Raw genomic sequence first — 13,993 nt, 5'->3', positions numbered from 1 at the left:
CCTTTTCATTGAAATTGGTGATTTATAATGTATCAATATTGCTTATAAAATAAGGAAGTGGGTAAATCACATCAGTTGTCTATTACATGGTAAAACAAATACTTGTGTTGCATATTAACATGATGGGATGTTACAGACCTGTTAAAAGTGGATAGTAGCCAAAGCATAAATATATATGCATATATACTATATATATATGAACTTCTTTTTTTAAAGCATTGCACAAATTAAATACCACTGTGTTGAAAGTCTATGTGTGCCTTAACAGAGCTCAAGAGGAAATGAAGGGCTGGACCATTAACCTCTTTCTCCCCTGAACATGCATCATTTACAAAACGGTGATGTAGCATTCTGTGCCACATTATAAATTCAAGTATTATGTAAATCTAAATATTAAAAAAATGAGTAAGGCAGAGCTGGTTGACTGCCTAATTTAGAATTGGCCAAGTGTAAAGGTAAAAATGTCCATGGAAATGATGAAGCTCTCGTGAGTCCCCGTAAAAAAATATTTATTATATCAATAACATTTTAATATAAACCTGTGAGTCACACATAATAACTGGAAAACCTATTGGCACAGCAGTTGTGACACCTGTAGGTAAACACTGAAAGTAAGATTCAGACGTCAGTGTAATGGGTTCAGATTATTCATGAGCATTACCTCAGCTCTCTACAAAAACAGAACAAACAAATGAAAAAAAGAAAACACACACACAGAGAATCGGGAAACAGTTCACGCTTCCAGATGAGGACTTGCCCCCCACTCCTGTGACTCCCGGGGGGAGAAATGGTCAACACCCAGACCCGCATGCACCCTCAGCCCGACTGTGCACAACACCAGGTCTGTAGGAAAAGAATATCTTACTGACAACAAGTACATTAAATATGATGGGAGCGGAGCTGTCAGCCTCCCTTCACTTCTATTCCTTTATCACGGTGGTTATTGCCACCTTTTTAGAGTCTGAGAAAGAACTACAAAGTAATTCTCACCTCCTTGCAGTCACAGCAGCAAATCCCGCCTCTCCTGCACCTTCTATATCCATTCCAAACAGGCAGTCAAAGCCAGACTTCAGTCTCCACCTTACCCCCACGCTCGGAGACAGGGACCAAGCTGAAAGTCCATGGCCAAATGGAATTTCAGGAGGAAATGCGAGCTCCACACAGATTTTTAAATATGGTTTCTGTAGGCGCCATCACGCTGTCAGGTCAATTAAGCAGTGAGGCTGAAACATGCAGATATTTGTTGAGTGAACTTAAGTTTAATGATGGTTGAAAGCAAACTTTAAACTTCCTCGTATTATTCGCGAATGTGTTGCCCAGACCCCTTCCCAACTGCTTAATTCTGTAGGTGTGGGGCTTTCAGACGGCATAGCCCCCTCATCGTTTTTCATAGCAAAGCCAAAGTTTTTCCATTTTGAGTCTTGCCTCCTGTCTACCCTGAAAATTCAACTCCTATCTGCACGGGAAGGAGAAACTGCGGCCAGCATCCCACATCTGTCTCTCTGTCCTGCTCTGAGGGGAGCTTTTCTGTTTCTTCTCCAGGAAGAATGTATAAAATGATTGTTGTTTTTTTTAAGTGACAAAACCTTACGTATTTAATAGCCCTTTGTCAAACTGTACTTTATACTGTCTCGTCACTGTTCCAATGAGCCAATTTAAAATAACTACATTATGCATAAAAAATTACATTTGGAAGGAAAAAATTAACAGAGAGGAAGCTAATGTCATCACTTAGTGATTATTACAACCTCCCTCTCACACTTCCCAGGCTCCATTGGTGGCATTTGGGCAAACTGCCACCCCCCTGTCCTACCTCTCTGGCCTCTGGCAAGCGTGCTCTGTTGTACTTAACCACTCACCGGGCCCCTAATAAGCCACATGCTCCAAGGCCTTGTCTTCACATGTGGAAATCCTTTCTCATAATTCTCTTCTTGCCAAAATCTCTCCTTGCTATCGTGATATCTTGGTAGCACACGGTTAGACTTCATCAGTGCCTCACGATCTTAAATAAGTAGCGTTCAGAAGACACGCTCCGGCCCGTTGGCCCAGATCAGCTCTCAGAAGTCTAAATGTTCAAATGGTCTTCATACTTGTGTGAGCCTTCCTCTCAAACCCCCACTCCAACTTCTCTTCACATTCCTCCTTTCTGAGAAGAAATAACATTTTCCAGAACAGAGCTTGAGGGAGGCAGGGGGATTCAGCATGTTTCCATGGTAGGGCAGCAGCCACACCCAGGGCCAGCAGCAGTGCTGGTGCCAACCTGGGTGTGTTCCTCATCCACGACTTGGCCCCACTTCTCGTCAGAACCTGGGGGGAGGTAGCCTCACTGGAGGGCCCACATGGATGCAGGGTGGCCTGCACAGAGCTGGAGATCTGGGAAGTTCTGAGAAGAGAGGGAGGCCTGAGAGAGCCTCAAGAACAAGTCTCTCTCAGTTCCCACCTGCAATGGCAGAGCTTCCCAACTTCCTGAGAGTTGAGAGCCAGTGTGTAGGAACAACACTAGTGTGAGAACAATAGCCCAGGCTAGAGACCAGATGGAGAGTAGAGAATTGGGACCCCCAAAAAGATGGGTCCACATCTTAACTCATACACCTGTGAATTTGACCTTCTTTGGAATAAAGGTCTTTGAAGATGTAATTAAATTAATGTTCTTGAAATGAGAAATCCTGGATTATCCAGGTGAGCCCTAAATTCAACGACAATTGTCCTTACAAGAAATAGATGAGGACAAGACACAGGAAGAAAGAGAAGACCACGTGAAGACAGAGGCAGAGGCCGGAGTGATGCTACCACATGCTAAAGACCACCTGGAGCCCCTGGAAGCTGAAAGAGGCAAGGTTGATCCTCCCCTGGAGATTTTGAAGGAGCGTGGTTCTGCTGACAACCTGATTTTGGACAGCTGGCCTCCAGAACTATCATAGAATATATTTCTGCTGTTTCTAGCCACCAAGCTTGTGCAATTTGTTACAGCAGCCCTAGGAAACTAACACAGAGAGTGTCACTGAGAATCAGACCATAGCAGGAGCTACAGGAACTAAGATGGTGATCAATTCAGCAGAGGCCCCCAAACAAGCACCATCACTGCCCCTGAAGGGGGACAGAGGACAGGCCCCATGGCCACAGTGGACCAGATGCTAATGACAAGCATGTCCTTGATCTTAGGCCAGCAAAAGGAGCATTTATGCAAATGTAACTGAGTTTCAAAGGACTAAATTGAATTGATATAGCAAGATTCAGTTTTCAGCCAGCAAACAAATGGAGGGTTTCTGGACTAAATTAAATTCATTTGTAGAAATATTAAGAAAATTATTTTAGTTTCTCTTATCTAAATTTATGTCTGTATATTTTCATGCAGGCTGTAGCACACCACAGGGTTGTCGGGAGAAGATTAAATGAAAAAAAGGGATAGCTGCAATTCATTGAGCTATTGTTGTTATTATCTGTAATATTTCACAGACAAGGGCCCCAAAACTCAGTGTCTGATGGCTACCTGAGGTTTTCCACCACGTTGCTCCTTCTGCCAGGCCGCCGACCTATGGTGGTTCAATTTGATTGTGAACTTCATAGTGGTGAGCCCAATATCATATTTGCGTTCCTGACCAGGCAGGGTCTGACACATCAATGGAGCCCAATCAACTGCCTGTCGAATTTAATCGAAGAACATAACCTCACTGTCCTTAAGTAGCCTGCCATCTGTCTGGTGTTGGGAAAATAATTAAAAATAAAACATCCTGCCAACCCAGAAAACCTCTCCACCAAGGTAAACGAGAAAGAAAACAACCTTATTATTGAATCAGCACCAATCCAGACTGCAGTGGGCATCACAGGCAACCCTCTAAAGAGACGGCAAAGACAAAGCAATCTCACCTTGTATATGTATGGCCACATTACATCTGTGTCCTCAAGATGAAAATAACTAGACCTCACATGAGAAGACTTGACAGCACCATTTGTTAGATTTCCCCATAAATTTACACGGTAATTGGGGTGACCATCTGTGGTAGTTAATTACCTTTATCCAGAAGAAAAAGAAAACTGATCTCTTCAAGACAAGGACGTAGTTTTGTAACATGGTGCCGGGATGCTAAGCAACACTCCCACCCACCATGAAAAGGGGAAAAGGGAGACAGATACGGTGCTGTCTGCCTGATATTTACATGTAAAGAGGTTGCCCCCCTCCCAAGAAAACCATTCCTGGGTTGTAAAATGAGTGAGATTATGTTGCTTTGAAAAAGATATATATGTCTCAAAGGGACAGAGGAAGAATTTTCAGAAGACAAGTTTTCTAAAGGAAATGCTCTAAAGAAGGGGAAGAGAAGTGTCACTTTCCCTCTTATCATTAGGGAATTTTTTTTTCTTTTAGATTTGTGTTTACCCTTTACTGGGAAGATAGGAAAACTGGTTAAATTAGGACTGAGCAGTGCCTGGTTAGGTACCCGATGAATGATAGAAATGGTGTTCTCCTCTGATGCTGCTGTTGAGAATATCAAGGTCATGCAAAGGGACTAAGCTTAAAGAGGGCTATGAACAGTCCTGTTGAGAATAATGTCTGGTTAGAGGAAGACTGACTATATATGTGCCTAGATGTCCATGGTGTGGCAGACATGGTGACATCCATCAAAATCTGTCATCTAGACCATTCTGTATCTTATGTTCTGGTAGGATCCCAAAGGACATAGCTTTTAAACAGGAGGGTATTGGCACTTGTTCCAAGGCAAGCATATACTGTCAAATTTAATAATATCTGGCGGCTCTTTTTCCCCTTGTTATATACTCATTGAACTTGGAAAAGAACTAGCCATTAACTTTTGCATAATAAATCTCTCTGGTACTTAAAAGTCATGACTAGATTGCCTTAATTTTCTTACCTTCATGCTTAACCATCTAATATTAACAAATGGGAATAATTTCTTAAGAGGGAAATCGAAAGGAGGAACATAAATTAGGAATGAAAAAGATTTATTGAACAAATGTGGAACTTGAAAGAATTCAAACTTGAAGGACTAAAAATTAAGTATTTTAAAAAATTCTCCTTTTTTGTTGTTCTTTCTTTTACCTTCTTTACCCATTCCAAAAGAAGCATATGCCCCCCCTTTTTTTTTAATTTGTGAAATGTGAAATACAAAGAAAAGGAGGAAGTCTGTTTTTCACAAAGGCAGGCATGGTTAACATTTCTCAAGTACCACCTTCAAGCATTCACTCCGTTGTTCTTTTTTGTACTTCCTCGCACTTCTACCGTGTACACGCTTATTTAATATTATAAAGTGAGCTTTTTTTTTCAGTACTATTAAAATTCATGAGTGCATTCGTTATGTAGCTGTATAGCAAATTATGGACAATAAGAGCTTACAAGGATAAACATTTATTTCTCACATATTTTCTGCGGGTCAGGAATCTGGGACAGGATGAGCTAACTGTTTCTAGCTCAGAATGTCTCATGAGTTTGCAGTCAAGATGTTGGCGGGACTGCAGTTGACAGAAGGCTTGACAAGGACTGGAGGATCCATTTCCAAGATGGATCATTCACAGGGCGGGAGGCCTTGGTTCATCACCACAAGGACCTCTCCATAGAGCCATTTGAGTGTCGTCATGACGTGGCACCTGGCTTCCACCAGAGTGGGTGATCCACGAGAGAGCAAGCTGAAAACCACACTGTCTTTATCACCTAGCCTCCTAAGTCACCCACAGTCCTTTCCATAACCTATTGCACAGACCAGCCGTATCTAGCTTGGGAGGAGGCTCACCAGTGTGAACACCAGGGGGCGCTCTTAGAGACTAGCTACCACAGTGGGAATTCTTAACAGCTCTGTGAATTTTATAATGGAGATCTGCATAACGGTATTATCTGTTTACATAAGGTTAGATACTATTTCTAGTATTTCATTATTATGAATACCTATCAAACACCGTTGTGTATAAAGCTTTTTAATACTCCAAATTATTTTCTTTGGATATAGTCTCAGAAGTGGGACTGTTGAGTTATAAAAACTTTTTTCTTAATTTCCATTTTAAATCAGTTTCATAAAGCAAATTAATATTTTATATTGTTTATTTCAGTTAACATATGCATTTCCTTTAACATATTTGTGATAAATACGTTAAAAACCCTATGCAATTCTTCACAACTACATGTTCATTTTTCATTTAATGCATTCTATGTAGTATGTATTTTAGGTAGATATTCTATATCATATATTTATATGTAATATTTTGATACTTACAGCATGTGGGTTTTTCATTGTTATTTAACCATTTTATAGATCCTCCTGAGTTTGTTTGTTGCTGTTATTTTGGACAACTTAGAACTTGATGAAGATCTAAAGAAGCTTAAACAAGTAAGTAATGTGTGGGGAATTCTTCAAATCCGCATTTAAGAAAATAAGAGTAAAACGTGCTTACAGATACTGTTAAAAGAGAGCTTCAAAGTAAAAAAATAGATTTTAGTAAGTTAAGGCAGTCTAAGTTGGCAAAATTTTCTTTTGTTTAATTTTTATCCATTATCAACAAAGAAAGTTTTTATTGCTCTATAATTATCCTAGGAATATTTTCATATTACTATTTTGAGTAGAGGAAGATGGACATACTACAGGAAATTGAATTGGCGACTCTTCTCCTGCCATTACATGAAGGTTGTTTGAAAATGAAATGCTTCAGGGCCAAATTGCCATTTTACATAATTATGTGTAATACTCTTGATCATCATCATAAAAATATTAAGCATCAACTTGCCTGACCTCTGGACACTGAAAGAGAATTTAGTCCTGGTGCCCACAGTCATTATAAGAAATGGAATAGAATAAATGATCAACTCTGTGCCCAGTTATGTGTGAAAACAGATTGGATATTATAGCATTGATAATCATACCCCCCAAAATGGAAATGAAAATGTGTGAAGGTTACATGACTGATGGCAGAAAGATGACAGGCATGATGGACCATTCTCATAGTTTCTGTTGCATGGGAGATCCTTGGCTCAAATATTTGGCTGTATCAAAGAGTAGAGACCCTTCGAGAAGTAGAGTTGGTGTGAAAAGAGGTCACTGGATAAGGTATTCTTTTTTTATAAAAATATAGTTGAATTCAATGTTATATTAGTTTCAGGTGTTCAACATAGTGGTTCAACAATTCTATATATTATGCAGTGCTTAACATAAATGTAGTTACCATCTGTCGCCATGCAAAGTTATTACAATATTATTGACTATATTCCCTCTGCTCTATTTTTCATCCTCATGCCTTATTTATTTTTATCGCTGGAAGTTTGTGCTTCTTAATCTCCTTCACCTACTTTGCCCTCCCCCACCTCTTCCCCAGCAGCTATCAGTTTGTTCTCTGTATTTATGAGTCAGTTTCTGGCTTTTTTGTTTATCTGTTTATTTGTTTAGTTTTTTAGCTTCCACATATAGGTGAAATTAAATGGTGTTTGTCATTCCCTGTCTGACTTATTTCACTTATCATGATACCCTTTAGCTCCATCCATATTGTCACAAATGGCAAGATCTCACCCTTTCTATGTCTGAGTAATATCCCATTATATATATACCGTCTCTTCTTTATCCATTCATCTATCGATGGACACTTGGGTTGCTTCCATATTTTAGCTATTATAAGTGCTGCAATAAACATAAGAGCACATATAACCTTTCGAAGTAGTGTTTTTGCTTTCTTTGAGTAAACACCCAGTAGTGGAATTACTGGGTCATATGGTAATTCTACTTTTAATCTTTTGAGGAGCCTCCATATTGTTTTCCCCAGTGGCTGCACGAGTTTGCATTCCCACTAACAGTGCACGAGGATTCCTTTTTCTTTACATCCTCGCCAACACTTGTTGTTTGTTGTGTTTTTGATTTCAGCCGTTCTGATAGGTGTGAGCTGATGTCTTATTGTGGTTTTGATTTGCATGGCCTTGATGATGAGTGATGTCGAGCATCTTTTCATATGTCTGTTGGCCATCTGGATGTCTTCTTTGGAAAAATGTCTATTCAGTGTCTCTGCCCATTTTTTAACCAGATTGTTTGTTTTTTGGGGGGTGTTAAGTTGTAAAAGTTCTTTATGTATTTTGTATTTAACCTCTTATTGGATAGATGATTGGCAAATATCTTCTACTATTCAGTAGGTTGCCTTTTCATTTTGTTGATGATTTCCTTTGCCATGCAGAAGCTTTTTAGTTTGATGTAGTTCCAATAGCTTATCTATGTTTTTGTTTCCCTTGCCTGAGAAGAGGGGTAAGATATTCTTGGATCACCCTCCCCAGCACTGCAAGAATAATAATTGGGATGTTAACCAAGAGCCAAGGTTACAAAACAAGTCTTACATTCAGAATTTTCAAATTGCATCTGAGTTGTCTTTTTAATGAAAGACAACTATTTTATTGTCATTTGCATATCTTAGAGTTACTTTAGGCATTTCATCTTTGTATTTCTGTTTATCTCCAAAGTCCGTGCTTTTAACCAAGGGCAGTCAATGAGAGAAAAAATATATATTTGATAAAAAGGATGCCCACTGTGAGCATATCAAGGAAGGATTTAAGTGCTTTCCTGTCCTTCAGCTACACAAACAAAATGGCCTTCTGGGCATAGTGGAAATGATTTCTTCCAGATCTTTTCAGTTTGCAGCAACAGTGACAGGTTATTCAAATAAGAGTTGCGAACTTCTTTTATGCCATAGATGCAAATACTTTATGCAGCTTCTAGTCATAGAAATATGTAATTAGTGAGTTCGGAATTGAAACTAACCATATCAATAGACATAATTAATAAAAATCTGCTGTTGTATAACCACCGTAGTCCTTGGTTTACAAATCTGGTATTCAGATGTGGGTTTTCCTGTATATCATGTTTACTATGCATAGATTTTTAATGTCCACTAGTAGAGGACATTAAAATATGTATTCTATGGATAAAATGAAAAATACTCTATTTTTTTAAACTAGTGATACAGCCAGGTTCAGTATGGTTTTAAATAATCACTGGCCAATTAAAATTCCATATAATTCCAGCCCACATTTGTAAAATAGTTTTTCCACTAGAAAGAAGTAAAATAAATCTATATGGCAATTTCTTTTCAAGTTTATGAATTCAAACATACTAATATTTGATATTAGTGTTGATATTATGTATAATACATATAAAATATATATATATATATACTTTTTATCTGACCCCAAGAGAAAAACCAACAATAAAAATATCAGGACTTAAATTAACATCTGACTTTCTTATTGGACTGTACAGCTTTAATAGACCATATGGTGCTTTGCTTTGAGCATCTATCATTACTTATAAAATGGCTTTTATTTAATCACTTGCTGTATAGTAGTGATGCTTTGTATTTCTGGAAATCCTGTACACCAGAGCTGATTACCCAATTATGCCAGCCTACAATTTGAAGTATCTTCTTTGAATATTTAGAGATATTTGAACACTGAAAATTCCAACCATGAATAAAACGGCAAACTCATTTTCATGAGTACTTTTCACATTGTTCTTTGGCCATGATTGGACTAACACTACCTATCTATTAAATTCACCTATTAATTCATACTTGAAACTCACCAAATATTGACAGACTAAGTTAAAATGTCCTGTTTCATTTTCTTCCATTTTGTATATGAATATTTGTTTCACAAGTTTTTACAAATTGTGTCATTTTTTCATACCCCCCCCTTATTTCCAGTGATCTTGTCCTTTCAGGTGGGGCTCATTTACGTAGTTTCAAGAATACACCCCCCACACACACACACGTATGCACTTTCATACACACATGCATATAATCACTTGAATACCTAAAACGTTACCCTGTCTCTCCTATCTTCTTGTAGACCTCTAATAAAAATGTTACCTGAAATATTTATTTAGTTTTCTGTGTGCAGCCTCAGCCCTGAAGGATTTAAAAGCATATACTCTGTTTTTATTGTTCCCAGATAGAGAATAGAATGCGGAAGATGTAAAAAGTATTTGATTTTCCCAACATTTCAAGTTCTAGACAGCACTGCATTCTCCATAGTCTGTCTTTGTTCAGTACAAACTTTTTTTTTTCATCTTTTATCCTTTCACCAACTATTCTCTAGGTTCTTACAACTCCAGTAATATTTGTCGTACCCATTCAGTGCCAGGTGCTGTGTATTTTCACTTATTTAAATTTCACAGCAGCCCTGTAATGTAGGCATTATTAATATATCCATCTTACAGATGAAGAAACTCAGGCACAGAGAAGTTAAGTAACTTGCCTAAGGTCACACAGCTGATACACGGCCGAGTTAGGATTCGAACCCAGACAATTCGGACCTAAAGCCCAGGCTCTATTACTGAGCCACAGTAAAGCTGTGAGTCATATCTGTTGTGGAGGCTCACCCATAGGACTGTTAATTACTCGTGTATAAATAATCATATTTTAGATGACAGAAACTCTGTTACATTCATGAAGTAACTGTTGGCATGAGAGGCAGTTTTCTGAGGAATGGAGGTGAATTAAACAACCCAATCATTAAAACTATCCAAAATAGTTCTTTGTTTCCCCCGGAAAAGCAGATGATCTAATCAGAGCCACTAGAGTTAGGACTTTTGCAACAGGTAAGAGCTCAAATGCTTAACATTCACTCCACGTGATGGTAGATGCTGCCCAAGGCACCTCTTCTCTCAGTGACCTTCTGGAGAAATGAGCCTCTTCAGACGCAGACACAATGTGCTTGCAACATCTCACATTTCAGTGAGGCCTCTAGAGACTTTTAATGTATTTTATTATGATTGTGTAAAAACAATTGTGTTGAAATGTAAACGTTGGTTCGTGGACATTTTTCAAGAGTAATAGAAACCAGTGTGAGTCACCTCTAAAATGGAGAGGTTAAGTATGAAACACTAAACAAAGCTATTAGAAAGAGAAAGTCTGTGCTCACGCTTGGCAGAGGAGGAGATAGGACCCCGAAGATGGATGGGATAGGAGAGAGCTAGAAGGTACAGGGAAGACACTAGAACGGAAGAGAAGCAGGAAGACATGAAGTAGGGCACTAGGAAAACATTCAAGATACGAAATTAAAGGAAAGAACACAGGTTATGACTCTAATCCAGTGATGGAGAGGGAGGAGTGAGACCGAATCCAGAGTTAGGAAAGTGATCAAGTCAGGTTGCCAGATGGTAAAGGACACCAGAGCCCTTCAGGGAGAAGTTCCCTGAGGCCAAGTGTGGTCTGCATGATCCATTGTTGGTGGAATCCTAGAATCACATTCTTCTTAAGTATAAGCATGCTACGTATCTTTTGCCCATTGCTTTCTGATCACCTCCTTGGCCTTTGAGACAGTGGTTTCCACTTGGGACTGCCGGCTGCAGAACTCTTCAAGAGAAAGTGTGGAGCAGCCGCCATTTTTTTTTAACACTTCAGGAAACCTAGAGGGAATCATTCATGCACCCATTGTAAGACCAGTTGTGCTAACTCAAAGGCCCAACTTTAATACTGTTAGCTGGAAAACTGCAAATTCCAGGTGGCAGTGCATCTTCCCTTATGCTAAAACTCTGATGTCTGTTCATATATGTCTTCCTTTATGGAAAAGAAGAAACATTGAATTATTTATTGCTTAATTAAGGCATTTTACAAGAGAAAAGTTTTCTTTTTTTTAAAATTGGATTCAGAGGGGCATACTAAAAGGACTCCTTGTGGACACATTTTGAGAGGTTCTAAAGTGCCTGTTCCAACCAGGCCCCCCTCCACCGTATCACCAGGGTTGTGCCTTGGTAACCACTAAGGTAGCTTTTCTTTTGTCATTCAAGATAAATAATGTTCTAAAAAACCGTGCCAATGATGCTCCATATAAAATTCATCTTTTGCTTTCCCCGTGTGTTGCATATAAGACGCAAGTGATTCCTGGCAGCAAAATAGCAGTAGCGATCATTTCATGGCCCCCATACCTAATTAAACAGAAACGATGCTTCCCTTTTCACCCAACACCCAACACAGGCCCTGGAGATGGAGATAGATATAGATACAGGTTCAGATATAAATAAAGATATAGGCACATAATGGTTTTCTACATAAGATCTGAAAATTGACTAGAAATGAAATTGTCTGTGAATGTGTAATTTGGCTACTGAGAAGCCAATTCAGTTTGCATATAAGCTAAAAATTTCCTTGACCCAATGCTGTCCTCTGAACAGTAGTAGGAGACAGTGACCTCGATCCTCAGTGGTCTAGCAAAGACACTGGAAATGTAGGTGGAGTTTTGCAAACTTCAAAAATGAAAAAAATCCTCGCAGCTTTAATGATTTTTGCAAATTNTATTTGATTTTCCCAACATTTCAAGTTCTAGACAGCACTGCATTCTCCATAGTCTGTCTTTGTTCAGTACAAACTTTTTTTTTTCATCTTTTATCCTTTCACCAACTATTCTCTAGGTTCTTACAACTCCAGTAATATTTGTCGTACCCATTCAGTGCCAGGTGCTGTGTATTTTCACTTATTTAAATTTCACAGCAGCCCTGTAATGTAGGCATTATTAATATATCCATCTTACAGATGAAGAAACTCAGGCACAGAGAAGTTAAGTAACTTGCCTAAGGTCACACAGCTGATACACGGCCGAGTTAGGATTCGAACCCAGACAATTCGGACCTAAAGCCCAGGCTCTATTATTGAGCCACAGTAAAGCTGTGAGTCATATCTGTTGTGGAGGCTCACCCATAGGACTGTTAATTACTCGTGTATAAATAATCATATTTTAGATGACAGAAACTCTGTTACATTCATGAAGTAACTGTTGGCATGAGAGGCAGTTTTCTGAGGAATGGAGGTGAATTAAACAACCCAATCATTAAAACTATCCAAAATAGTTCTTTGTTTCCCCCGGAAAAGCAGATGATCTAATCAGAGCCACTAGAGTTAGGACTTTTGCAACAGGTAAGAGCTCAAATGCTTAACATTCACTCCACGTGATGGTAGATGCTGCCCAAGGCACCTCTTCTCTCAGTGACCTTCTGGAGAAATGAGCCTCTTCAGACGCAGACACAATGTGCTTGCAACATCTCACATTTCAGTGAGGCCTCTAGAGACTTTTAATGTATTTTATTATGATTGTGGTAAAAACAATTGTGTTGAAATGTAAACGTTGGTTCGTGGACATTTTTCAAGAGTAATAGAAACCAGTGTGAGTCACCTCTAAAATGGAGAGGTTAAGTATGAAACACTAAACAAAGCTATTAGAAAGAGAAAGTCTGTGCTCACGCTTGGCAGAGGAGGAGATAGGACCCCGAAGATGGATGGGATAGGAGAGAGCTAGAAGGTACAGGGAAGACACTAGAACGGAAGAGAAGCAGGAAGACATGAAGTAGGGCACTAGGAAAACATTCAAGATACGAAATTAAAGGAAAGAACACAGGTTATGACTCTAATCCAGTGATGGAGAGGGAGGAGTGAGACCGAATCCAGAGTTAGGAAAGTGATCAAGTCAGGTTGCCAGATGGTAAAGGACACCAGAGCCCTTCAGGGAGAAGTTCCCTGAGGCCAAGTGTGGTCTGCATGATCCATTGTTGGTGGAATCCTAGAATCACATTCTTCTTAAGTATAAGCATGCTACGTATCTTTTGCCCATTGCTTTCTGATCACCTCCTTGGCCTTTGAGACAGTGGTTTCCACTTGGGACTGCCGGCTGCAGAACTCTTCAAGAGAAAGTGTGGAGCAGCCGCCATTTTTTTTTAACACTTCAGGAAACCTAGAGGGAATCATTCATGCACCCATTGTAAGACCAGTTGTGCTAACTCAAAGGCCCAACTTTAATACTGTTAGCTGGAAAACTGCAAATTCCAGGTGGCAGTGCATCTTCCCTTATGCTAAAACTCTGATGTCTGTTCATATATGTCTTCCTTTATGGAAAAGAAGAAACATTGAATTATTTATTGCTTAATTAAGGCATTTTACAAGAGAAAAGTTTTCTTTTTTTTAAAATTGGATTCAGAGGGGCATACTAAAAGGACTCCTTGTGGACACATTTTGAGAGGTTCTAAAGTGC

General features: G+C 39.1%; 1 protein-coding gene across 6 annotated transcripts in view; it reads left to right on the top strand.

Annotated features, from left to right (window-relative positions):
• Positions 1-13,993, top strand: part of NALCN (sodium leak channel, non-selective) — a 288,838-nt gene that overhangs the window by 164,682 nt on the left and 110,163 nt on the right. For 5 of the 6 annotated variants that reach the window (XM_034665437.1, XM_019794774.2, XM_019794773.2 and 2 more), the window contains one exon: positions 6,261-6,335. The exons of the other annotated variant lie outside the window; for it this stretch is intronic. In XM_034665437.1, coding sequence (XP_034521328.1) covers positions 6,261-6,335 — 75 coding nt within the window. The remainder of the gene's footprint in view (positions 1-6,260; positions 6,336-13,993) is intronic. 6 annotated transcript variants of the gene reach the window in all.

The sequence above is a fragment of the Ailuropoda melanoleuca genome, chromosome 7, assembly GCF_002007445.2.
Source record: "Ailuropoda melanoleuca isolate Jingjing chromosome 7, ASM200744v2, whole genome shotgun sequence".
Lineage (NCBI taxonomy): Eukaryota > Metazoa > Chordata > Mammalia > Carnivora > Ursidae > Ailuropoda > Ailuropoda melanoleuca.
This window is presented reverse-complemented; position numbering and strand designations above follow the sequence as displayed.